Here is a 26,693-nt window from a genome sequence, read left to right on the forward strand (position 1 = left end):
TCCACCTCCCAGAGGGTGGAGAGGAAGGCTCCCCCTGAGTCTTTACTCATGCTTAGTAGAGGCCAGGGGCTTTGGGACAGTTCTCAGCACTACAGTGCCCCAAGCACAGGAACAGGGAAAAATCCCTGCCTGACTGGGAGAGAAGCCAGAGTGGTCAGGGTCCAGCCCCAGGAATGAATAGCTGCAGGGTCTGGTGATGCCCACAGGACCAGGGTACCCGATAACCCCCCTCCCCCGGTCAGGTCCATGCTGGCGTTGGCTGGATGTGACCAGGGCACTGGACTCCCAGCAAGGCCCAGGGCCAAACTGGGCCCTGGCATCACAGAGCCTCTGCAGCCTAGCTCGGTGGACTTACTGTGGCTATCAGACTGCTGCTCCTGCTCCCCCCACGCCCAGCCTGCCACCCAGGATCCTGGCGGGGCTGGTGGCCCCACGGATTCCAGAAGGGCTTCCCAGCAGCCTTCTCATCCCCTCCCTCCCGTCCAGCCTCAGTTTCTCATCCTCCAGGCCCGGAGTCTCCCCGGCCCAACCCTGGCCCAGCCCTCTGTCCCCCCTGGCTTCACAGTCGCATTTTGCTGCCAGCGCAGGGCACTGAAAAACTGCTGGCACTGCCAAAAACCCTGTGTGCGCTATGACTCCCCAAACATCCCTTTATTTTTATTGTTCTGTTAATTACTGTTTAAACTTTAATAAGTCACTTCGTCAGGAGGGGGGACCTGCCGTGAGCTTTTCTGTGCAAACACGGGCCCGGGAGTGACTCGGGTGTAATATAACCCTTTATGTGATGTGGGAATGTTTAGATTGTAACAGAAACTTGTTATTTTAATGACAGTTGGGGGGTAGAGGGTGGGCTGAGCACCAGTGAGGAGGAGGGTGGGCGCAGCCCTGCTCCACTCGCATCCCGAGAGGGCTGGGGTAGCCTGACCACAGGCTACCCCAGGGGTGCTCCCATGTGGCTGCCGCTGAAGGTCGAGGATACCGTGGGGCCCTTCCTGGGCTGCCCATGGTCAGGCTCACCAGGGAATGGGATGCGTCAGGAGAGATGCTCGGGGGCTCCAGGGTGGAAGTGTCCCAGGAGAAAGTTGAGCTTGGGGTGCAGGGGGAGGCAGGAAGAGGCCTCCCAGATCTCTGGGCAAAGGCTGGGCCGTGCAGGGCTGGACTCTGCGCTGACCGCAACAGCCCTTCCTGCTCCCAAGGCGGGGACCCTGTCCACAGTCACCATCCAGTACAGTGGCAGGCACCCTGCTGCACAGCACTGTGCCAGACATGTCACCTTACATCCTCTTTTTTCAACAATCCGGCATCTCAGGTGAGGACACGGATGTCCAGGGCAGAGATGTAACTTGCTTCAAGTGACACGTTTTTAAGAGGCGGTCCAAGTTTCTAGGACTTCCCAGGTGATGCTAATGGGAAAGAACCCACCTGCCAATTCAGGAGACATAAGAGACACAGGTTTGATCCCTGGGTCTAGAAGATCCCTTGGAGGAGGGCATAGCAACCCACTCCAGTATTCTTGCCTGGAGAATCCCATGGACAGAGAAACTGGCAGGGCACAGTCCACGAGGTCGCAAAGAGTCAGACACGACTGTAGTGATATAGCATACACACCAAGTTTCTAATGTCAGTTTATCTTATTTGGAAGCTTCTAAAGGCCAGGAAGAAAAGTTATGACCAACCTAGATAGAATATTGAAAAGCAGAGACATTACTTTGCCAACAAAGGTCTGTCTAGTCAAGGCTATGGTTTTTCCAGTAGTCATGTATGGATGTGAGAGTTGGACTGTGAAGAAAGCTGAGCACCAAAGAATTGATGCTTTTGAACTGTGGTGTTGGAGAAGACTCTTGAGAGTCCGTTGGACTGCAAGGAGATCAATCCAACCAGTCCATTCTAAAGGAGATCAGCCCTGGGTGTTCTTTGGAAGGAATGATGCTAAAGATGTCACCCACTTCTGCAGGAGGTGACAAAGTACTCCAGTACTTTGGCCACCTCATGCGAAAAGTTGACTCATTGGAAAAGGCTCTGATGCTGGGAGGGATTGGGGGCAGGAGGAAAAGGGGACAACAGAGGATGAGATGGCTGGATGGCATCACTGACTCAATGAACGTGAGTTTGAGTGAACTCCGGGAGTTGGTGATGGACAGGGAGGCCTGGCGTGCTGCGATTCATGGGGTTGCAAAGATTCAGACACAAGTGAGCGACTGAACTGAAACTGAACTGAAAGTCCAGCTGCCCAGGTGTGGCTCAGCAGGGTGAACGCAGTCCCAATCCTCCCTGGGAACCAGGGTCATCCCTCTCAGTCTTGGGACTGGGCACCCTTCAGGCCCTCCACCTGCCCCAGCCCTCAGGATGAGGGTCTGGAAGGCAATGGGGACATGGAAATAAGGATCGTCCTTAAGTCTTAAGCCACTTGCCCTCTTCCTCACAAGGTTTGGCTCCATCTCAGGGAGTTAGGGGTTCAAGTGTAGGGTCAGGGTGGTAGTGGCCAGGACACCCCTTCTTCCTCTGGTAGCCCTGATCCTTTACACGCAGAAGCATTCCTGCCCCAGACCCACTTCTGCAGGAGGTGACACCTGGAGAGGGAGCCTTTCCCAGGCACCGTGAGTCTCCAGCGTGGACCCCTGTGATCTGGACAATTTCCTGCTTCATTTTCATTTGGTCCCTCTGTCTGTTCATCCACAGAGCTGAGCATCCACTCTGGGACAGCCCTGGAGTCCTGTGCTTACCCTCACGGGCTCATGCCTGACTGAGGTTAGCGAAGGGGTGTGGGGGGAGCATGACCACGGGGCCCAGCCCCTCCCCAGGCTGGGTGTTCCCAGGGCTCTGTCTGGTCCCTCCTCTCCCTCTGTGGCTGTGACCCTCTGGGGCCCCTCCCCGCCTCCTGCCGGGCAGGGCCCGAGGTTCAGGGCTCTGGCGCCCTCTCACTGGGGGCTGGAGGTGGCAGCAGCCCCCCAGATGGCAACGGCAGTGTGGGCCACGAATCGCTGAGGTTTTCCTTTTCCGAGCAGCGCGTTTCCCTAAATTGTCTTTGACTGCGTGCATGGGTAATGAAAGTTTATGCCCTTGTTAGAAGGACAGGCGGCCAGTTCCAGTTAGAACTGGGGCTCTCTCCCGGCCAGCCCCCCGCCCCCTCCCCCAGCAGGAGCAAGAGCGTGAGCGCGAGTGGCGAGTGTGCGTGTGCGCACACCCCCCCATCCCCGGTGGATAAGAAGGCTGTTAGGGGAAGGGAGAGGGGACGGGGAAAAAAAGAAAAAAAAAATTTCCATATTTGTGTAAGTTGCTTTAAAAGCATTTTATCATGTCATAAAAAAGGGAAAGTACTCTCAGAAATTGATCCTCTCCGCCAGCCCATTGGACAGAAGGACGTTGGGATGTTAATGGCCATCCTGCTCCAGGGTGGCTTATTAAAAAATTTATACATAAATGCTTAAAATTGCATAAATTATTTAAAAAAAACCAACAAAGTAAGCAATTTGAATTCCCTCCTCTCCTCCCCTTGGCTCAGTCCCACTTCTGCATCCCCCCTTTTCCAAGCCCTCATCATGATCCTCCCGGTGGTCCTGGGGCCCATCCTCTCCTCTGGGCGTCCCCCCTTTTTTCCACTTCCCACCGCACCCCCAGCACCATCCACCCTGCCCTCCTCCGGGGTTTCCCTGCCTCACCCACAAATTAACGCAACAGCACACTCACATGCACACGCACTAATAAAAACACCACTAATAATGCCCCAAATCGCAGAATTAAATATTAAGGCCAGAGGAGGCGGACGTGGAGAGGAGCAGCCGCCACCGTAGCCGAACTTGGAGCTGATGAGTGTGTGTCTCGCAGGCGTGGAATGTCACCCACACATCCTGGAGACTGGAGTGGGGAGTTTTATGATGGTTTTTCATTGATTTGTTTCCCCAGCGCAGCTGCCGACCTCTATTGAGGGACAAACATAATCAGCACTGACGCAAATTAGATGGTTATTCGTTTTGAAAATTGACAGAAAAACAATAAAAAAGATGAAATGCTCCCAAATCAATAGATATAATGAAATTCAAATAATCCGAGAGATGAGGTCTCCATGGCAACTGATAATGTGGAAAAGAAAACAATTTAATAAAGGACAGACACACTTTGAAAACAGATTGGGCCCCGGGAGGGGGGCGGGCTGGCGGGCGGAGGGCTGGAGCGCGGGCTGGCGAGTGAAGGATCACTGTCCGTCCCAAGGACACCCGCCATAATTAAGCGAGGCTTTCGGCCCCAGAAAGTGCAGATTCAGGTTTTAATACACAAAATTATTTCAGGAGCAGTGAATCGGAAAGTCGTTTGTAATGACCTTCCTGAGAGGCCCGGGCGCAGGGCATGTTGGAGGCTGGGCGGCCGGGCCGGCTGAGTTATGGCATATTTGTGTTTTTATAGTGCGGAGGGGAGGGGGTGGGGGGGAGGGGGGGAGAAGGTTAAACAGTATTTACAGCTCAGTTGTTTTCAGAGAGGAAAGAGAAATAGAGTTCATGGGGAGATGCAGCGGGCAGGCGGGCGGGTGAGCCGGGGAGGCCTCTGGGCGAGGTGGGAGAGGCGGTGGGCCTGGGCGGGTCTTCCACCCTCGGACTGCCCGGCCTGGCCTTGGGGACCCTCAGAGAATGCCAGGAGCAGCCTCCCCACCCCCGTTCCTGGTGGGGGCCTTCTAGGTCTGGGGCCTCTTCTCTGGGGACAGGGAGGGAGCCTGTGTCCAAGCTCTGTGCATCCAGCCACATCTCAAGTGAGGTGAGGCATTCCTGAGGCTGCTGCAGAAAGCTCGCCTTGCCGGGCATCGTCCTGGGCTCTGCATCGAAGCTGGTCGATCGTCCGGATGGTGCTGCCCTCCTTGAGTCACGTGCTGCATCTGGGGTGTGCCCAGCCTTGGGTACAGGGGACGAGGGCCTGTCAGTGGCCTGGGGCTGACAACCTCCCTGCCCCGTCCTTGGGCACCACCTCCCTGCCTCCCGCACACAAAAGGGAAAAGCTTGGCCCCTTGGGGTTTGGCAGAGGCAGAGGCCACAGAAGGGGAAAGCACCCAGCTGAAGCCCCTCCTGGTCCCACCGCCCTCCAGAGCCGCCTGCCTGGGCAGGGCGGCGCAGGCACTGAGAGCGCAGCCCTGGGGGCTCACCCCTTCCTCACGTGTGTCCCCCTCGGGCTGCAGTAGCCACGTTCGTGCATCCATGTCGTGACGCACGCGGCACAGCCAGTCTCCGGGCCGCTGTGTGTGTACACATGTGACTATAATGTGATTGTACAAATACCGAGACGCCTGAATGTGTGTGCGCGCGCACAGTCTGCGTGTGCGCTGTGTGTGTGTGTTTTAAATCTCCCCTGGGTGGTAACTCTTTTTTTTTTTTTTCTCCCCTTCCTGTTTGGCTGTGACCTGGGGGAGATTGATGGCCAGCCTGTGCGGTGGATGCTAACAGTTTCCCTGATTTATAGAGTTACTTACGCTAAGTGAGGCCACTTAGACGCGTCTGGATAGTAAACCTTTTAACTGGACTAAAAAATCATAATAAATAAATAAACCAAGGGGCACACGTAGGGCCCAGCAGCTGGGCCCCCCCAGTTGCCCACCTGGAGCTGTTGGGGACCAGGGGGCCCAGCTGAGGGCCTCGAGGAGCAGTGGCTGCTCCTCTCTGCCAAGTGAGGCACAGGATTGGGCCCAAGAGGGAAGGAAGGACACCCCTGTTCTCCTAGGGCACAGGTCGTGTCTGGGGAGACGGGGCTGGAACTGTTAAGATAGAGTTGGGCTGCGTGGTAGGGGGAAGAGGGAGGCAGGGGGATGGTGGGGCCCCAAGGGAGCTCGTGGGGGAGCAGAGCCAGGACAGGTGTCTCTGGGAACCCTTCCTTGCTTCCTAGACTCACCACTCCTGTGGGACCGAGACTTTTCACCACAGTGATCACACTTGTAATGACTTGAGCAAGCATCTGCCCCCTGGTCTAAATTGAACCGTCCATCCTGGCAGGAACCAGGGCAGTCCGCTTGCTCTTGTCGTGTCCTCGGAATTCAGCCCCCGGCACCCCAGCCCTGGGGCTGGTGGCCCATCAAGTGCAAGTCATTACGGGTGGCAGGGAGGCTCCGAAATTGCTGCCACCCTGGTTGGGAGGCTGTGGGAGGTACACCTAGGGTCTCAGATGGTGAGACGTCTGAGTCCAGCTCTCACACGGATGCTGGATGACTACGACAGTTGACAGCCTCACTGGGCTCTGCTTTTTCATCTGGAAATGGTCAGGATGATGGCTGTGCTGGGATGGGGGTGGGTGTGTCACTGAGGCTCTGAGTGGTTACCCAGTGCTGTCCCCAGCGCAGGGGAGGTGCTCAGGGTGCCAGCTACCATATTGCTCTATGCTGTGCGGGCCAGGGCGGCCACCAGAGTGGCCTAGTGGTGCCCGTGGCCCCCGAGCCACCTGGCAGCAGACAGGCCGGCCCCCTGGACCACCCCCACCAGAGGGGACGGGCACCTGGCCCCTGCCTCGCCACTTCTTGATATACAGCGGGCATTAGGCCGCCCAAAGGGGACACTGCATCCTTAGGAAGAAATATGTCCTCATTTTTCTTAAACACCGTTTCCACTGAGTGAAATGTTTAGAAGGGACGCGCAGGGAGAACTTTATTTCCTACCAGGGAGTTCAGAGCCACCAGGCAGAGCCCATAAAGCACCCGGAGCCTGGTAGCTGACAGTCCGCCCGGCCCCAAAACACATTACTCACCGGTGGGGAGGGGCTGCCAGCCCTGCCAGCCCCTGGGGACTAGCCCCCACCCCACCGCCCCAGGCTGACTCTGAGACCCAGTCGTGGGCATCAGGCCCTGGAGTCTCCGGTCCCCTTGAGCCCAGGCTACCCAGGGCTAGGAAGGACCTGGCCCTGACCAGGAGAGGAGGTGGAACCAATCCAGCCACCCGCTTAGTCCCCAGGGATCAGGGATGAGGGGCCCAGGTGCAGCTAGAGGAGCCCCCTCCCTCCCCCAGAGCTGGCAGTAGCCCTGGCCTTCCCCAGCCTGTGGAGGGAGTGATGCGGTTCCTGCCATAACGGGCCCTTCTCCCGAGGCCCTCCCTTCATTCGATTTCTGAAGCTGGCTGATTTGCATATTTATAAATATCAGTAAATTATTTATTGTAGCAATCTGCTGCACCATTTTACCCATCACAGTTAACACTTTAGGGGGCTCCGTGTTATGGGAACCGGGAGTGGGGGTGAGGAGGAGATGGGCAGGAGTGGAGAGGAGCCCTCTCGGGGTGGCCTGGGACTTCCTGGAGTCTCCGGAGCCGCCACGGGGACATGGTGGCAGCCCCGCACCTTGCTGCACCCTGGCCTTCAGGCGCTCGGGCTCTGGAGTGTCTGCACGGCTCCAGGGTCAGCTTCCTCCTCTGTCAAATGGGACGACAGCAGTACCTGCCTCACGGGGTCATGGTGAGACACCATGAACTAGCGCCTACAGGTGTGAAGACAGGCCAGTTCTTGCCCCTCCCTTTCTCCACCCTGAGCAAGACCCCCCAGCTTGGAGACAGAGCTGCCTGCAGGGGGCTTGTTGAGTTTGGAGCCCCTGGAGGGGAGGCTTAGAGACTTTCTGGGAGCCAGGGAGAGGTCATTTGTTGCCCACAGCCTGGGCCTCCAGCCTCTCCTGTGCCCCCACCAGCAACCTCTTCTGGCCCAGGTGTGGTTTCCTGGTCTAGCTAGGGATCTCGTGCCCAGAGGTGGCACCACACTTGCCTGTTTGTCCCCTCCCAGAGCTCAGCTGCCTTTTCCCAGATGCTTGACTGTCAGGACCTGTGCTTGGCACAGACAGGCACCCTGTCACCTTAGTCCTGCAATCCTTTCATGGTGGGGAAAGCTCGCTCAGAACCCAGAGCTTAGCGAGGGGCAGAGCCAGGCCCTGAACTCACAACTGTCTGCCCCAGAGGCCAGGGCACACCATGGTGCAGTGCTGCCTCCCAGGGCTCACCCTGGCCCATCCAGCGTCCCTGGGGCCAGAGGTTGCAGGCTGGGAGACGCCCTGGGCTGGCAGCCCACAGGCAGAGACCGGCCTGCTCCTTTCCCCGGGGCCCAGCTGGGCCCACTGCAGCCGCCCTGCCCCTCGCCTCCTCTCTGGAGCCGGGTCTCAGGTTAGCGGTACGGGAGTCCCCGTGCCTTCCCACCCTCCAGCCCAAGCCGGCCTCCTGGGCAGTATTGTTCCCAGAGGAAGTTTCCAGTGTAAATAGAGCAGCGGGCAGGCTGGTGGCGGGAAGGAGATGAAAGGGGCAGTGACAGGGCCGGGGACGGATGGCTTCCTCCCATTGAGGCCCGGCCACGGCGTTTATATTTTAGGGAAGAAAGTCAGGGGAATGTTTACATGGACAGGAGCCTGGGGTCAGACCACGAGGGGGGTAGTCTGCAGGTCCCAGGGTCCTGAAGGAGGGGTAGAGGAGAAGGCCCCACGGGGTGGGCCGGAAGGCAGGCGGGCAGGCAACTTGAACCTCAGCTCTTATACACACACACACACCCCTCTACTCACAGCCCCAGACTCTCACGCGTGTGCACTTACAAGGAAGGCCTGCTTTTGCCTCCTGCCCTGCACCCTAGGCTGACATGCCTTCCCCACCTCCACCCCTGGGAGCAGCGGGAGGCAGAGGGAGGGCAGCATCTGGAAGGCAGGTGGGCGGGGCAGAGCAGCAGCTGGAGGGCAGGTGTCGGGGGCGTGGGCGGAGCCACGGGGCCTGCAGGCTGGGGGGGCCCCCCGGCACACAGCTGCAGCACATCTGGTAGGGGCCCGCAAGGGACTGAGCCAGGCACACGGCCGGCATCAGGAAAGGGTGGGCAGGGCTGGGTGGGCCCAAGTGCCAGGAGGCTCCAGGATGGGTGGGGGCCCAGGGACGGGGTGTCACCAGCAGCAAGTGCAGCCCTGGGAGCTTCTGCTTCCCTCTTCCTTGGGATAAATATTTATAGATTCATTTGCTGTCTGCCATACACACTTGGCTGCTTACCTCCTGGTAAAAATAGAGCAGGCTCCCCCACTCCCACCCTCCTTCTCTACCAGGGCCGGGGGCAGAGGGGCCCAGGTGCAGCCTGCCCCCCATAGATCTGCCTGAGGAAGCCTGGTGTCACAGAGCCTGGTGGCTGGCCTGGAGGTCAGGTGGGATGGTGTGATGAAGGGCCCTGTCAATGAGCCTTGAGAAAGAGCCCATGATGGTGCTTGGAGACTTGGGTGTGGGCAGTGCAGACTTCGAGATGTGGACAAACATGGGTAGAGTGGGCATCCGGCTAGGGTGAGGGTGGGGCCCGGAAGAGCCAGGGCCACAGGACTGGGAGAACTGGGCAGCTGGCTTCAAGACAAGGACCTGGGGCTGCCAGGCATTGTCTGTATCGGGGGGCCACCATCTGTGTGCACAAGCCAAGTCTGCCTACAGATGAGGTCCTGGCCCAAGTGTGCCCATCTCTGTCCGAGTCAGCCTCTCAGTGGGTTCCCGGCGTGTGTGTTTAGGCTCTTGATCCGTTATAGTGAAGCCCCTTCTGACTGTGGGCCTGGGAGCAGAGTTCCTCCCTTGGCTTAACCTTTTGAGCTGTGTGGAGATGAGGCCATGCCCACCCCCTGGGAGCCCTGCCATCTAGAGGCTTCGATGGGGCCCCCTGTGCAGAAAGGGAGTGTGAGCCACGACTGTGTCTGCCGTGGCCACCGCCCCACCCCTGGCGCTGCCATGTAGGAGCTCGCTGAATGGATGGGTGGACAGACAGATGGACCGATATACAAATAAACCGGTGTAGGTGTGTCAGCTTTGGTTGGCATTTGTGGCAGGTTCCAGCTGTATGGGGGTGGTCTTGCCATTCCCCTCCCAAGACCCTGGGCACCCTGCTCAGTGGCCGAGAGGGAGGTGGCCAGTGCCCGGGCAGCCTACTTACAGTTCCAGGCCGTTTGCATCGCACTGTCATGCTCAGGGATGAGGCACTAGAATGGCAGCCTCTGGGCATTCCACTGGGGATCTGAGGAATCCCAATCTATTCCCGCTTCTCAGATCTGGAAAGTGGGTTGCCTGGGGCTAGCCAAGCCCCCCAGGGCTGCAGGAGTTGATGGAGGCAGAGTGACATCCTGAGGCACAGCTGGCCTGGCTCCCAGGGCCAGACACGGGGAGGAAGTGTTTCCAGAAGCCAGGGCTGAGAAGAAGACTGTTCCTGTGCGTGAAGTCATTCGTCCATTCGTTCGTTCATTTACAAGATATTTCTGAACCACGGAGTCCATGCCAGGCTCTGAGAATAGAACCCACAGTCTAGTGAGGGGACAGACATGCCTGGTGTCAGGGCAGTGGGGTGGAATGTGACTGGGGAGACCTCTGGCTTGGGGGATGTGGGGCTGTTGAGGTGGGTGGCGGTGCCTCTGACCCCTCTCTTCCATTCCCACAGCTGAAGGCACCCGGTGCACCGACCCGCCCGCAGGAAAGCCCGCGATGGCGGCCAAGCGCAAAGGCGGCCTGAAGCTCAACGCCATCTGCGCCAAGCTGAGCCGCCAGGTGGAGGTGGAGAAGGGTGGGGAGGCCGGTGCCCACACTGAGGGCAGCCCGCTGCAGCCCCGGGACAAAGAGCGCAGTGGCCCCGAGTCTGGGGTGGCCCGGGCCCCCCGCAGCGAAGAAGACAAGAGGCGGGCGGTGATTGAGAAGTGGGTCAACGGGGAGTACAGCGAGGAGCCGGCACCTGCGCCTGTGCTGGGGCGGATCGCCCGGGAGGGCCTGGAGCTGCCGCCCGAGGGCGTCTACATGGTCCAGCCCCAGGGCTGCAGCGACGAGGAGGACCACGGCGAAGAGCCCCCCAAGGACAGCAGCGTCCTGGAGGAGAAGAACTCAGACGGGGCAGCCTCCAAGGATGACGGTGGCCCCAGTGCCAAGCAGGCTTCAGGTGGGTATCTAAGCCCTGGATGGGACAGAACCCCACGAGGAGGAGGGGTGGTGTGTCTACAGAGCACGCCCTCTTCCCTTACTCTTGCTCCAAGTAGTGACCCCTCTTTAGGGCCCATGGAGGACTCCTGAGGAGGTGGGGGCTGGGGCCGAGGTCACGGCTGGCATGGGGGAGAGGAGTCGGGCAGGGGTTGGGGCGGGGGGTGGTGTGGCAGGGGTGAGAAGGGAAGGGCCTGAGAAAGCAGCTTTCCACATGTGTGAGCAGGGTTGCGATGAGCTGCTGAACACACAGTGGGTCTTCAGGAAGACAAATGAATGGGTGGACAGGCAGATGGATGGATGGATGGATGGATGGATAGTGTGTGGGTAGATGGCTCACCACAAGTACCTGCTTGGGAAGGAGCCTGTTGGGGGGCGTAGTACCTGGATATGTGGAGAGGGACAGCCAGCCAGCAGATCCCATTGCACCCACCTGCCCTGGACACGGTCCCCTGGCTGACCTCTCTCCCACGAGATGGCTAAGGCCTTGCTCTTCTGGGGTCCACGTGTCCTTAGATGCAGAGCAGCCCTGAGCTCCTTCTGCTCTGCAGAGGAAGGACCTCAGTTCTGGGTGGGAGGGGGCACGGCCAGGGCTGGAGCTTGGGGCCCGGGCTCTCCTCAGCTCCCCAGCCTCCTTGCAGCGGGCGCCTAGCATCCCGAGCCTCCCCTTCCCCTGCAGCAAGGGGCGCATCTCCTCCCTGCGCGGGGAGCCCTGCGCAGCCACATAATTATGCATATAAGATATAAACAGAGCTGTTTAATTATCCTTCGCCACATCAGTGACAGAGTAATTAACAAACATTGCAAGATCAATGAGGAAAAGTGTGACCTTCAGTTTCCTCTGATAGGAAAAGCCCTTGCCGTTCCCAGACACAAGGTGACTGTGCTGGGCCTGAGGAGTGGGGAGGGACAGGGACCAGGGCCACTGTCCCTTCAGCGCCCCAGTTCCTCCCGGGGGAGTGGCGAGCCAGCACATCAGGAGGCAGGGCTGGAAACTGCCGGTGGCCTCATGGCTCCAGGCCTCACCCCCTCGGGTTTGGGATAGCAGCGGGATGGCAGCATGATGCCAGGCAGGCTCCTCAGCCTGGGCCCTGGAGCTGGGCAGCCAGAGCCCAAGCTGCCCACAGTGGCCTTGGGACTGCAGGCCTCTGGGCTGCCCCCGGGACCCCTGCCTGGCCCCCTCCCTGCTCTAAGCCGTCTGCCCTTCAAAGCCTTCTGATTCTCTGCCATATATAGCGAGGGCTCAGCTGCCTCCAGCTATTTTTAGCCCCTTTCCCTGGTCCCTGAGCCACTGAATCTAGCATCCAGAGCCCACCCCTCCCAGGCTGGGTCCCCCACCCCAAGTGGCTTGAGGTCAGGACGGCAGCCCACCAGCCAGCCAGCCCAGGGGGACAGCCATCTGTTGGTTCCCTGAGTCACTCTCCCCACCTTGGGGGCCGGGTGCTGTCCATGACTGTTCTGTCCTCACCCGGAGGGCCCCAGACCCCACAGAACTGCCCTCCTCCCCTCCTCCCAGGAGCGCAGAGGCTCTGTCTACATGCTGCTAGGTTTTCTCTTGTGCTGGAGCCCAGACCGGCTCTCAGACCACCTCCGGGTGGGGTTGGGGGTGGGAGAAGAGCCCGCTGCTGGGGGCTGGCCACACCTTTCCCTGGCTGGGCTGTTAGGACCTCCCAGCCTGGAGCTCTGTGCCCGAGTGTGCAGGCTCAGACAGGAGTAGAGAGAACACATGTCCTCTGGGGCCCGACGAGTCTCACCCACCTGCGTGTCCCCACCCCTGACTCGGGGTGGCGTATAGCTGGTGGTCGGTGTTAGTGAGTGCGCAGGAAGACACGTCCTGGGGGTGGGGGCGTCCCACAGGCTTGCAGTGGTGGCACATTGTGTGTGGAAGGGGGTTCGTCTCCAGGGAACAGCCCCAGGCCAAATGGGACAGTCTTGGGAAGCTGGATGTGGAGTTTGAGGTGGTCTGGATACACTTGTATGTGTGTCTCGGACGATCACTAGGACATGAGCTTGTGAGAGTGTGTGTGCATGCACGGCCCCACGGGGAGGTGGCTGCGGGGGACTCCCCGTGTGCCCTGCCATGGACACTGGAGTGAGAGATGCGGACCGTCAGCTGCTGTGTCTCCGGCCCTGACTCTCCTCGGGGTGGCCCACCCTTGTGCGTGAACACGAGTGACCAGAGGGTGGCAGGGAGGTTTGTAGGCCTCCCCATGTCATAAGTCTTGGCTCGGGTGGGGCCTTGAGGGAGTCTGAGCCTCACATCAGCAGGCTCTCTGCCCCCTTGGCCTTGTTGTCTGGGGCCGTTAGCAACTTGGGGGTCTGGGAGGGGCCAAGAGGACAGGTTCTGAGAAGGCTTCGGGCAAGCCCCTCGTCCTCCTCCCGAGGATCAGGGGTCTGTGTGTCCATTTCTGGGGGGAGTGAAGGTCTGCCAGGCCAACTCTGCCAGGCCCACCCCGACTGGTCCCCAAGGGTCCTCCTGACTGCCCAGCCACTGGCTCACAACCCTACCTGTCCCCAGCCCCCATTCCCACCCCCACCCCAGAGGCAGGTTGAGATCTGGCCTTACTTCCAGTAAAATGACTTCTCTTTCATATTAGGCCAAGGCGAGAGAGCGGAGACATTTATGAAACTTTGTTTAATGTACTGAAAAGCCATCGGCCAGAACATTTAGGAAATTGATTTTCCTGGCATTGATGAACTCGTTTTATTTTACCCCAGTATTAATTACTTTTTTTTTAAACAAATTAATTTAAGAGTCGTAAAACCTAACAAGTGAGCCAAATGTCCATAGATCATGTCCTGCTCCGCCCCTCCCCAGGCCGGCCCTCTCCCTCTCTGGGGGTGGCCTGTCCCTTGGCTACCCTGCTCCCTCCCAGAGGTGACAGCCCCTCTCCTCTCCCATAGGAGAGGCCTCTTCACTGCGGGACTACGCGGCCTCCACAATGACTGAGTTCCTTGGCATGTTTGGTTACGACGACCAGAACACGAGGGACGAGCTGGCCAGGAAGATCAGCTTTGAGAAGCTGCATGCGGGCTCCACCCCCGAGGCGGCCACCTCCTCCGCGCTGCCCGCCTCCGAGGACGCCCTCAGCAAGCGGGCGCGGTTCTCCAAGTACGAGGAGTACATCCGCAAGCTCAAGGCTGGCGAGCAGCTGTCCTGGCCGGCCCACGGCACCACGGCTGAGGGGCGGGCAGGCAAGGAGGCGCTGGGCCCCCTGCCCGGCCTGCGGCTTCCCAGTAGCACCACGCACCTGGAGACCAAGGCCACCATCCTGCCCCTGCCCTCGCACAGCAGCGTCCCCATGCAGGGCCTGGTGGCCCGCGCCTCCAAGTACGACTTTTTCATCCAGAAACTGAAGACGGGCGAGAACCTGCGGCCCCAAAACGGGAGCGCCTACAAGAAGCCGTCCAAGTACGACCTGGAGAACGTCAAGTACCTGCACCTCTTCAAACCCGGGGAGGGCAGCCCCGACATGGGTGGGGCCATCGCCTTCAAGACGGGCAAGGTGGGGCGCCCCTCCAAGTACGACGTCCGGGCCATCCAGAAGCCTGGCCCCGCCAAGGTTCCGCCCACCCCCAGCCTGGCTCCCGCACCCCTCGCCAGCGTGCCCACCGCTCCCAGTGCCCCTGGGCCAGGCCCTGAGCCATCTGCCTCCCTGCCTTTCAACACTCCCGAGTACCTGAAGTCAACCTTCTCCAAAACAGACTCCATCACCACGGGGACCGTCTCCACTGTCAAGTAAGGCGTGCGCCACCCTCACTGCCAGCCCTGAGTCCAGCACTGGGTGACCCAGAGACCCACTTTCTGCCTCTGAAGCTCACACTTGTGGACACATGTACCCGCATCTTACGCACATCCACTGTGCACCCAGATTCTCACACGTACTTACACACACACACAGCCTGCATAATCACTCACACCCAGTTCACAGACACACACACTATACATCTTGCTGTGTGCACACACCCTCACACACCACATACAGGCAAACCTTGTTTGCGCTTTGAAGATGTCGCGTGTTCTTGTGCACTGAAGGTTTGTGGCAACCCTGCGTTGTCAGCTGATGGTTAGCGTTTTTTAGCAGTAAAGCCTTTTTTAATTAAGACATGTGCATGGTTTTTCCAGACATGATACTATTGCACAATTAATGGACTACAGTATGGCATAAGCATACCTTTTCTGTACTCTGGGAAACCAAAAAAGTTCACGTGACTCGCTTCATTGTGACCGTCACTTGATCATGGTGGTCTGGAAGCGAGCCTACATCATCTCCAAGGCCTGCCTGTGCTTCTGTGCACTTGCTCCCCTGCTGACACACCTGCCACAGAGTACTGTAACCCCATCTGCCCACAGCAGGCTTTCTCTGCCTGCCACCACGAGGGTCAGCTGCGGGCTTACGGTTGGCTGGGAAAACCCTACGCTGGGTTGGGGGTTCTGGGCTCCAAGCTGGTGGCCTTGGCTCCTGGATTCAGAGCCTGGGCTGTGTGACTGGCAGCAGGAGGTGGTAGGAGGCTGGGGCAGGCGGACCCCACGTGAAGCCCTCGGCAGTGGCAAAATGACGGATGGATCCATGTGTGGGGCTGAGAATACCTTTCCCCACAGCCATCCCTCTTGGGGGAGGGCCAGAAACCTGAGAGCTGGTCTAGAGAGCCGCCCTCGGCACAGGGGGTGTCGGGGGGCTTTTCCGACCCCTCAGCCACACTTGCTTGGTGCTGCTCTTGCCCTTTCCCCCGGGGTCTTCCCCAGTGGTCCCTGGTACCCCTCTTCAGCCAGCAGTGTCCTGACCCCGCTGTGTGCAAGAGGGGCTTGGCCCCAGCTTCCCAGGCCTCCTGAGGGTTGGACTCTAGGTCAGACCCATGTTCAGGGTGGAGCCCTCCAGCCCTGCCAGCTTGAGACAGCCTAGTCCTTGCCGAAGGTGGGCCAACTGAACCCAGCTGTGCTAGTTTTCTGCCAAAGGACTTTTCCCATCCCACCTCAAGTGCCCAGGATGCTACAGAGCAAGGGAGATGAGGGTCAGGACCCCACGGCAGGGAGCTGCCCCCAGACACGCCTGGGGCAGGAGGCCGCCTCGTCCACTCATCAGCTGTGCCCTGTGTGTCTCTCACCAGGAACGGATTGCCCACAGATAAACCAGCTGTCACTGAAGATGTAAACATTTACCAGAAATATATTGCCAGGTAGGCCCCTCGGGAGGAGACTGCCCTGGAGAGGTGGGCGGGGTAGGAATGCTGGGGACCGTGGGACCGCATGCCCATCTGACCGCTAGTATCAGCTGCCTGCTGCCTCCTTACCCCCACACACTCCTGCTTCCAGATTCCCTCCAGGGACTGCCCTCTGCCCCATCTCAGAGCCCCCGCCCCCTTCATGGGGTCCAGACCACAGACCCTTAAGTAGCTTGTACCCCAGGCAGGACTCGGGTACCTGAAAGGGCCCGCTAGCAGGGCCCGGCCACAGGTGAGCACAGGGCCCCCCTCCACAGCTAATCCAGAGCCTTGGTGGGGGTGGGGTGCAGGGAGGGCAATGCAAGCCACTGTGGAACAGTAAGGGGATAAGAAGGGGTGTGGGCAGGTGGCCTCAGTGTGCAACGACCCCCCCCCCAACCCCAGGCTAGACCTTGACCCTCACCACCTGACTGCAGGCCTGCCCCTTTACCTCCTTAAGGCAGCGGGCTTGGCAGGTGAAGAAACTTCACCTCATCAGATTCCCCAGCTCAGGCCCCCGGCGGGCAGTACCTGGCGGAGCAGCACCTGGCTGGGGCAGCACCTGGCCGGGCCAGGCCCCGGCAGCCGTCTTTCTGCTAATCTCCGTCCCTCTCTGTGTCTCCCTCCTGTCCCTCCTTGTCTTTTCAGCTTTGCTGTGCTCTCTTTATTATTATTATTATCATTATTATTAGTGCCTCAGCAGATGGCTCTTTTGGCAGCTTCAGCTTAAATCTTTATTCGCAAGTGGTTCTCCCCGTTACATAGGCTTCCCCTCACTCGCTCCATGGTGGGGCAGGCAGGCTGAGCCCACCACCGTGTCCACAGTTGTCATGGTGTGTTCTCCCCAGGTGGTCATCATTCAGGCTGCAGGATCCCCCACTCTGGCAGTCTTGGACCCCGGAGATGGCCCAGGGCGCTCTGGACCACAGGCAGTGGTGGCCAGGCAGCTAGTAGGGGCTCCAAGCTGGGGAGTTGGCCGGAGAACATGCTCCCTACCACGGGAAGCCAAACAGATGCTGGGCTTTAAAAATTCATCACTCTGGACTGTTTCAAGTGTCGAGAAAACCCAGGACAGAGAGAGCCCTTTAACACTTCTCAGTCACAGGGCCGTGAGCTGGCCCGACTGGGGTCCCCAGCACCTGACCCGGCGCTGGGTGGGGAGTGGGAGGGCAGCACCTGCAGAAACAGCGGCTGGGCTGCCTTGGGGCTCATGCCTTCCCCACCTCATCCCATCCCATCCTAGGCTTCTTCCCCTGACCCTGCTCTGGCCTCTGCCTTGGCCCCGCTTCCTCCATGCAACATTGGCACCAGGCCTCTGTGCCCCCCAACCCGGCCCGGCATTCCCTCTTGGGGCAGATAAGGCTCATTCTGCAGCTCAGTGGGTCTGGGATTCCCAGCGGCCCCCTCACTCTCCTTGGCCTTCTCAGCCTCTGCTTCACGGACACAGGGGCTACCTCTGCCCCTCCAGATCTCTACCCAAGGCCCCCACACCCCAGAAGCAGTCCTCTGGAGCACAGACACAGACTCTTCTCAGCCACAGAGGCTGAGGACCCTGGAGCTGGCATCCAGAGAGGCCTGAGCCCACCCCCTCTTCCCTGCAGGTTCTCAGGCAGTCAGCACTGTGGCCACATCCACTGCGCCTACCAGTACCGCGAGCACTACCACTGCCTCGACCCCGAGTGCAACTACCAGGTATGTCCCGTGGGCACTGGCCGTGCTCCTGCAGGCTGGCACAGCAGCGGAGGAGCCTCCTGGAAGTAGGACAGGACTGCTGGGTTCTGCTTGGGCCACCTGAACTTGACTTGGGCAGGAAGAGAGGCCAGAAAAACTCCCAGCCTGTCCACATTCCCAGATTGCTGCCCACAGGTGTCTGATGGGGTCTGGAGCCCTCTGCCTCCCCAGTAATAATTATTCTTGCTCCAATGCACTGAGTCCACCACGCACCAAGGACTTCTCAGACAGCCTGCATACCTTGTCTAGTCAGCTCTTTCCAGTGTCCTCATGAGGCTGGTACTACTGCCCCATTTTACAGATGATTATGTTGAAGTTCAGGTAGACTGTCCCTTATGTTCAAAGCTCATCCTCTGGTGAGTGCAGAGCAAGCAAATGAGAGGGGAATGCAGGTGGTCTGTCTCACCAGGGAGCCCAGCCTGGCAGGGCCCATTGGTGATACTAGACAAAATGAGTTGTCACCTGTCAGAGGCCTTGGCTGAAAGGCCTGGCTCGGATTCATCTTCTCTGCTTCCGGGCCTGATGATGGAGAGACATGGAGAAGGTCAGGGAAGGATCTGTGGTTCTGGAACCTTCTAAATTATTCCCTCCCAAGTCCAGGGTGCTGGCCTTGGGGCGGTCTGGGCTGCCTCGACCCAAATAGAGTTCTTTGTAAGGAGAACAGGAGGGCCCTGGGGCCAGGCGCGGCCTCCCACCCACCAGGCCCTCTCCCGGCAGAGGTTCACGAGCAAGCAGGACGTGATCCGGCACTACAACATGCACAAGAAGCGGGACAACTCCCTGCAGCACGGCTTCATGCGCTTCAGCCCGCTGGACGACTGCAGCGTCTACTACCATGGCTGCCACCTCAACGGGAAGAGCACCCACTACCACTGCATGCAGGTGCCCCGCCCCCACCCTCGCCCCCACCCTGCCCCGGAGGCTGGCCTGCCCAGGGCGGGGCGCCTCCCCTTCTCCTTTCTGTCAGAGAGGGTCTCTGGGGCTCAGGCTCGGGCAGTGCCCGGTGGGCCCGGGTGGGGCCTTCCCCATGGCCATACTTGGTGTGGGTGCAATTCAGCGAGCTGTTTATACAGACCGACATTTTTCAGGCTTTAACACCAAGAGCAGCATTGCAAATGGTTCCTGAGGAGGTTTTTGTTTAATTCTTTGTTTTAATGCCACGCAGAGTCTGGGCTTTTTCAAGGTGTCAGGTCCAGGGGGAGCGACTTTGGGTTGCAAATAGCAGCCGCCGCACCTCCCCCGATATTTGTCAGGGGGTTGTTATGGCCTCTGTGAAACAACCTGGGCCAGGAGGAGAGGGGGGCTTGCTCTCCGGGCTCTGAGATGGTGCAGACACTGGCACGGCCCAGCCCTCAAGAGTGTTCGGATTCCACTGGTTTTTACTCAATATGGCAACGCTGCCTGCCTTGGCCCAGCTCGGGTGGGGTAGGGAGGGCCCGGTGCCAGGAACTGTCCGCCAAGCAAGTCCCTGGGCTAAAGGTGACTGCCAGGCCCCTGGGTCCAGCCCTGCTCACTCAGGGGGCTTCAGAGGTAGAGCCACAGATTGGGGACCCAAAAGCTACCTCCTGCAGCACAGGACTCCCACGCCTGTGTGGGGAGGTGTCCCAGGCTCTCTGAAGACAGACTGTACTCAGCACAGACCAGGCCCTGGGGGGCCTGATGGGTCATCCTTCATTAACTGCAATCCCACCAGTTGGATGTTGATGGGTGCTGAAGCTCCCCCACTGGGGTCAACTGCACCTGGAGGAACAGCCTCCCTGAGCTCACCGGGTGCCTGGCCCCCCTGACTGCCGATCTGGCCCCTGCAGGTGGGCTGTAACAAGGTGTACACGAGCACGTCAGACGTGATGACCCATGAGAACTTCCATAAGAAGAACACCCAGCTCATCAACGACGGCTTCCAGCGCTTCCGTGCCACCGAGGACTGCGGCACGGCCGACTGCCAGTTCTACGGGCAGAAGACCACGCACTTCCACTGCAGGTGAGCGGAGGCGGCTGGGGAGGCTCCTGGCCTGGGGAGGGCCGGAAGGCAGGGCCCCAGGTCCCTGGGTGGCTCGGAGCCCCGCCTCCTCAGGGCAGTAGGAACAGGAGCCAAGGGCTGCTCAGAGGCCCCGCCTGAGTGTCCAGCCTGGTCTTCCACCCCGAGGCCCATCCCTCCCGGGGCCACCGTGGGAGCAGGGCAGGGAGTCCTCCTGACCTTGCGAGGCCCCATGACAGCCTCCCTATGTGCCCCCCCTTACCCCCAGGCGCCCCGGCTGCACGTTCACCTTCAAGAACAAGTGTGACATCGAGAAGCACAAAAGCTACCACATCAAGGACGACGCCTACGCCAAGGACGGCTTCAAGAAGTTCTACAAGTACGAGGAGTGCAAGTATGAGGGCTGCGTGTACAGCAAGGCCACCAACCACTTCCACTGCATCCGCGCCGGCTGCGGCTTCACCTTCACCTCCACCAGCCAGATGACCTCGCACAAGCGCAAGCACGAGCGCAGGCACATACGCGCCTCCAGCTCCGGCGTGCTGGGGCTGCCACCCTCGCTGCTGGGCACCAAGGACACGGAGCACGAGGAGTCCAGCAACGACGACCTGGTCGACTTCTCGGCCCTGAGCAGCAAGAACTCCAGCCTGAGCGCCTCCCCCACTAGCCAGCAGTCCTCCGCCTCCCTGGCCACGGCCACTGCCGCCTCCGAGGCCGTGCCCAGCGCCACCAAGCCTCCCAACAGCAAGATCTCGGGGCTGCTGGCCCAGGGCCTGCCCAGCTCCATCCCCCTGGCGCTGGCCCTCTCCAACTCTGGCCTGGCCAGCGCCGCACCCTACTTCCCCATCCTTCCTGGCCGGGGCAGCGCCTCCCTGCCAGTGGGTGCCCCCGGCCTCATGGGTGCCATGTCGTCCGGGACAGCAGGCTCAGCAACCCCTGACACGCCCGCCCTGGCAGCCTCGGGAGCTGGTGACTCGGCGGCGGCGGGGGCTGCCTCAGTCCCCGTGCCCCCTGCCTCCATCATGGAGAGGATCTCAGCCAGCAAAGGCCTCATCTCGCCCATGATGGCCAGGCTGGCCGCAGCCGCCCTCAAGCCCTCTGCCCCCTTTGACCCAGGTGAGCAGGCTGGGCCCTGCCTGGGAAGCCCACTCCTCTCCAACCCCAGGAGCTCACTGACCCCCGCGCAGAGCAGAGTAGGGGTGTTTGGCAAGGGGGCCTTTCTATCCCTGGCCCCAAGTCCCCTGCACCCCTCTTTCCTGGTCTCTGCCTCCATCCTCTTTATTTCCTTTTTGGGGCCCCTTTCTCTGACCTGCCCATCCCAGGCAACTCCTGTTTCTGTCTTTTCATCTGTGAAGTAGGGGCAGTAATCCCGGCCTCACAGGGTACCTGTGCATCCCCGGGGCCTCTGCAAGCTCCCCCTACCCTGCCATGTCACAAGTCCAGCCCCAGTGGGAGCCGTCCCTGAGCCCCAGGCTTCCCTGGGACCTCCTCCAGATGATGGGAGGGGACACGACTTCAGCCCAGGGCTAGGGTGGCCGCACTGCAGGGATGCTCAGGGGATTCCGGCCTGGACAGCCCCTTGAGACCAAGGATGCCTTGCCCAGGCTCTCGCTCTCCATCAGCACTGTAACAGTCGCACGTTCTGTGATAGTGGGGGTGTTCCATTCTGCACTGTTCAATATGGTAGCCCCTTGTCACGTGGCTGTTGCGTGCTTGAAATTGGCTAGTGGGACCAAGACCTGGATTGGGGTTTCTTTCAGTTGAGCCACATCCGGTCAGTGGCTGCTGTGTTGGAGTTGCCAGGATCATGTCTCTGTCTTTCATCTGGCCCATCATGGAAAGTGATTCCCCTTTCTCTCAAATTTTCTGCTCCTTAAAAAATTGTTCTACTTTTTTTCCCCTCTGAATTTTTTTTTTTTTTTTTTTGGCTTTTTTGTTTCCCTTGCTCCTCTTTATCTGTTTCCCCCCATCCAGGTAATTAGCATTAGTAAGATCTTTAAGAAGAGTTCTGCTTTTGTCTGGGACCGGGCTCACTTCATTCATCCATTCATCAACCACTTTTGCTCACTGAGGGCAGCTTGTTGCAGAGCCAGGAGCCAGGCTGGGGGCTGGGGACATGGTGGGGAAGACAACAAAGTCCTTGCCTTGTAGAGCTGATGGAATAGTGGGGGGATATACTGATCCCAAATACACCCCCTGGGAGGTGGCCAAGTTGGCCCTCAGTAGTCTGGCTCCTGAGAATGTCTCGAGACTCACCAAGACTGAGAGTCCCTGTGGTCCCCCCGAGCTTGAGCTGGCTGGAGGGTCAGAGCCCTGTTTCCCTGGGGACCCTGCGCTAGTGGCTTTGGGCAGCTCCTGGAATGTGGACTCTGAGTTCTGAAAACTAGAGCGTCTTCCCACTGGGATACTCCTGTCAGCCGACACCCACCTTCTACTCCACGTGTCGGGAGGGTCAGGCCAGACTGCCCAGGGCCGTGCACCTCTGGTCAGGTGCCTGCAGGCTGGGGCCACACAGGGCTTGGTGGCCAGGCTGTCAAGTACTTTCTTTTCTTAAGAAAAAGCTCCTTCCCCGAAAAGAAAGGTCAAGTGAAGGGGAGGGGGCCATTTTCCTTTATTTTTTAATAAAATGACACTTGCTGTCTGTGAAGCAGCTCTCTGTCAGCTGCAGCGCCTTGGGGCAGATTAATATTTCAGTCACTGGGGATTGTGGGGAAAGGCTCCGTGGACATGTTCCTGTCAGCAACTTATTTGGCCCTGTTCTGCTTGGCCTCCTGAGTCTTCTGCCCACCCAGCTCCAGCCTTTGCACCCATGCCCACACCCCGCCCGCTCCCCCCACCCACCCCATCCAGCCCTGCCTGGCAAGGGTGGGCCTCATATCCCTGCCCTGGACAGCTTGACGGGCGAGGTCACATAGTTTGAACCGCTCTGATTGGCTGTCAGCTTCCATAGCCCTGACACAGCAGATGCCCCTCCTGGGCATGCTCAGTGGAAGGCAGGGCCGTCGCCCCGGCAACAGTGGGGACGGGACCCGCGGAGGGGGCGCAGCTCCCAGTCTAGATCTGCCACTTTCCCTCAGCATTAACAGAGTCTTTAATAAAAGCCTAAGCGGCAGCCCCACAAATTGACTGTGACAGTCGGTGGAGAAAATGAAGGGCCCCCACCCCCGTCCCAGCCCCCTCCCCAGCCTACCGCCCTTCTCCTCCAGGAGGCCCTGAGCCAGGACAACTTTGACATAATTTTGCAATAATTATCACTTGAAGAATTGCCACACAGGGGGAAGCGTCACAAGCGATCTTGTCAGTGGGGAGAACCACTGACCAGCAGTCAAGGCTCCCCGAGGGCCTCAGCCCACCCGGCCCGCCGTCTTCCCCTTGGGGGGTTCCGGTTGGTGCCCCTATGAAGCCCTCGGTCCCTCTAACACCGTCTTCCCTCCCCTCCCCTGTAGGAAACGGGCAGCAGGCCACCCCTGCCAGGTTCCCCCCAGCCCCGGTGAAGCAGGAGCCCGGTGAGAGTGCTGGCGCCCCAGGTCCCCACGAGGCCTCCCAGGACCGCAGTTTAGACCTGACTCTGAAGGAGCCCAGGTGAGGGGAGGCCCAGGCCTCCCAGCTCTGCCCCCTGCAGGAGGCTCTGGGGACAGCACCCTCAGAGCCAGACCCCTTGGGGCCAGGGGCCCACCTCTCCTGACCAGGGGTCACCCACCTGCCCCGGGAAATGTAGCTGGGCGGGGCCAGTGCCCCATGGGCCGACTGGGAGGGGTGACTCTCCGGGCTCGGTCCCACGAACGTCTGAGCTAAAGCCCCTTGGTTTGTGTGTTCCAGTAATGAATCAAATGGCCACGCAGTCCCGGCAAATTCATCTCTTTTATCCTCGCTTATGAATAAGGTAAGAACCATCCATCACACGCCTCCCATTCCCCCACCCAGAGAAATTAAAGCTATGCTGGGGGGTGGGGGGGATGTGTTTGTTTTTTAATGTTTTGCCTCTAATAAGATGAGTTTGTACCATTTAAATTTTGAGGCCATTTTTCATCGGATATAATTTCAGAGCCACTGCTTACAAATTAATTTAATGAACTGGCTGAAGAAATATATTCCAGCCTCTGACACCCTTTTTTTTTCCCTTCAGATGGAGGGTTCCTAAAGCTTTTCCAGAGCCCTCTAACTTCTTTTGCTCTTAGTTATTAATTTTATTTATTTTATATATTTTTTGTTTGTTTAAAAAGGTGGGGGGGGGATTAAAGTGGGAGCAAAGCATCAATTTCCACTTTTCGGGTTGAATAATGGTCTTGGACGCCTTCTGCAGAGGTCGCTCCAGAATATTTATTTTAAATAATGCAGGGTCTTTGTAAATTATACATCATCTCAAATATATTTTCCCCCCTTCACATGATAAATTTGACTACGGCAAGATTAATTTGGTTACTGTACACAAGTGACTGCCGAGGAGGGAGCTAGGTCTGGGCCGGACCTCACTGGGTGGGAGTCCCACTGGGCCCTTGGGCTCCTGTTGGCCTTGGCTCCAGGGCGCCCAAGCCTTCCACCTTTCCCCCTCCCCTGGTTGCTCTCTTGCCCCCTTTTTCCATCCTGGGGTCACTGCTCCCTGCACCCCCTTGTTCCTTCCTGTCGGAGCCCTGCACCCCGCCCGTGTGGGTCGAGCTTTTCCACGGGCTCCCCGCCCCCCTCCGCTCCCAGCGGCAGTCTGCCTGTCTTGCTCTCACCCCGTGAGCCTCCCTCCCTCCTTCTCGGCTCCTCCTTTGTGTGCCTTCTCTTGTTCTCAAGGAATTCGTGGGGGTTCCCCCGCATCCCTCCTCCTCCTGCACTTCTTTTGAAAACCTGGCAGGAAAATAACCAGGGAGCCGCGAAGTCTGGGGAAAGCTGGGCTGGAGTGTGTGCCCTGAGTCTCGGCCACAGATTGAGTGATGGCTCCTAGCAGCACGGGGTTTGTGTGGCGGAGCCCTGGCAGCTCTGTGGGGCTGAGGAGGCGCAGCAGGCTGCCTGCGGCGGCATCCATTCATTGTGGGCTCCTGTGCAGCCAAAGCTGCGTGGGGTCGGGCCTCCTCTCCTCCCAGCTGCCAGCACCGTGATGCTCTGGTCAGTTTGGGGAGATCCAAGCAGCCTAGAGCTGCTGCTCGTCCTAGGGCAGTCGGGCCAAGTGTCCTGAGGTCCCCAGCCTGAAGCTTGGGCCTGTCCTCCTGGCAGATGTCTCAGGGCAGCCCCAACCTCGGCAGCCTGTTGAACGTCAAGACGGACACAGAGGGAGGCCCCGCTGGGGAGTCCCCCCCATTCCTGGGCAAGGCTGTGAAGGCGATGGTTCAGGAGAAGCTGTCAGAGCCCTGGAAGGTGTACCTTCGCAGGTGAGGGGCTCTGGGTGAGCAAGGGAGAGGGGAGGGCCAAGCCCACCAGTCCCGGGGGCCAGGGGCCAGGGGCCAGCCCCACCACCCACCCTGGCCTGCCCAGAGCCCCGGGGTCTCCTCTAAGCGGCTGGCTCCTCTGCCAGGTTTGGCACCAAGGACTTCTGCAACGCCCAGTGTGACTTCCTCCACAAGGCCCACTTCCACTGCGTGGTGGAGGAGTGCGGCGCGCTTTTCAGCACCCTGGACGGGGCCATCAAGCACGCCAAGTGAGTGGGGGTCGGGGACCCGTGTAAACCAAGCCCTGTTCATCCCAGCCTGGCTCAGGGCTCGGGGCTGCACAGGCCTCTAACCGCCTTCCAAGCAGGACCCCTGAGACCTCAGAAGCTGAGCTGGCTTCTCAGGCGGTGCTGCCTGGCCAAAGGCAGACTTTCCCATCTTCCCACTAGCTCAGCCCCCAATGAGACCCCCTCAGCCCACCCAGGCCCCACCTGGAGCAGGAGCCCCTTCCGCCCCCAGACCCACCCCCATGTAGCCCTCAGCCCTCCTGCAGACCCAACTCTGACCACAGCAGGGACGCCAGGTGAAGGCCTTTCCAAGCCACAATACTGCATTTGTAGATTCTCTTTGACCTAAAAATAAAAGAAATTAATTTGTAAAGTTCATTGAGCTGAAAAGCAGCAAGCCCAACCGTCTGCTGTAATTGAACCCAGAACTTGTAAACATTTAAAACAGATCTTCACTGCTCTTTAAGCCGCAGGTCAGGCTCTTCTCAGTGCTTAGGCAGCTCCAGCTCTTGGCCTGAGACCCATCTTTAAATCTCAGAGCAGGTTCTTGAAGGGTGGGTTTCCTGAGCCGGGACTTGCTGTGTCCCTAGTAGGGAGGAGCTAGGGACAGCGCATCTAGAAGGTCACCAGGAGGTGTCATTAGGACAGAACCAGGAGCCCAAGAGCCGTTTGCTTTCAGTCCTTCCCTCCTGGCAGCACCTGGCACTGAAGACAAGGTGGGGCACCGGCCCCCTAGTCTTGAGATGGGATTGCCCTCAGGCAGGCAGGCAGGTGCATGGGGAAGGGCGCTCTCCACCCCCACCTGAGACACCCTTTTCTGCCTCTCACAGCTTCCACTTCCGGACGGAGGGAGGAGCAGTGAAAGGAAACCCAGAGGCTGCCTTCCCGGCCTCGGCTGCTGAGACCAAACCCTCCTTGGCCCCCGCGTCCCCTCCAGCGCCACCCGTCACCACAGCCACGGCTTCCTCTCTCGAGGGGCCCACTCCCAGCCTGGCCGCCGTGCCCTCCACCCCCACCCTGCTCGCCTGGAAGCAGCTGGCTTCCACCATACCCCAGATGCCTCAGATTCCAGCATCAGTGCCTCACCTGCCCACTTCGCCCTTGGCAACGACTTCTCTAGAGAACGCCAAGCCCCAGGTCAAACCCGGATTCCTCCAGTTCCAGGAGAAGTGAGTCCCTCGATGAACCGGGAGTCCTGTCTCCCCCGGGTGTCTTGGGAGTAGGTGCTAGCCAGGGCCACTGA

General features: G+C 59.4%; 1 protein-coding gene across 3 annotated transcripts in view; it reads left to right on the forward strand.

Moving 5' to 3' along the window:
* Positions 1-26,693, forward strand: part of CASZ1 (castor zinc finger 1) — a 155,445-nt gene that overhangs the window by 117,265 nt on the left and 11,487 nt on the right. For all 3 annotated transcript variants that reach the window (XM_070768868.1, XM_070768867.1, XM_070768869.1), the window contains 12 exons: positions 10,375-10,863; positions 13,806-14,640; positions 16,011-16,079; positions 17,705-17,795; positions 18,552-18,716; positions 19,643-19,815; positions 20,081-20,928; positions 23,259-23,394; positions 23,632-23,695; positions 25,012-25,166; positions 25,310-25,432; positions 26,281-26,619. In XM_070768868.1, the coding sequence (XP_070624969.1) occupies positions 10,375-10,863; positions 13,806-14,640; positions 16,011-16,079; positions 17,705-17,795; positions 18,552-18,716; positions 19,643-19,815; positions 20,081-20,928; positions 23,259-23,394; positions 23,632-23,695; positions 25,012-25,166; positions 25,310-25,432; positions 26,281-26,619 (3,487 nt within the window). The remainder of the gene's footprint in view (positions 1-10,374; positions 10,864-13,805; positions 14,641-16,010; positions 16,080-17,704; positions 17,796-18,551; positions 18,717-19,642; positions 19,816-20,080; positions 20,929-23,258; positions 23,395-23,631; positions 23,696-25,011; positions 25,167-25,309; positions 25,433-26,280; positions 26,620-26,693) is intronic.

Source organism: Bos indicus, chromosome 16 (assembly GCF_029378745.1).
Source record: "Bos indicus isolate NIAB-ARS_2022 breed Sahiwal x Tharparkar chromosome 16, NIAB-ARS_B.indTharparkar_mat_pri_1.0, whole genome shotgun sequence".
Taxonomy (NCBI): domain Eukaryota; kingdom Metazoa; phylum Chordata; class Mammalia; order Artiodactyla; family Bovidae; genus Bos; species Bos indicus.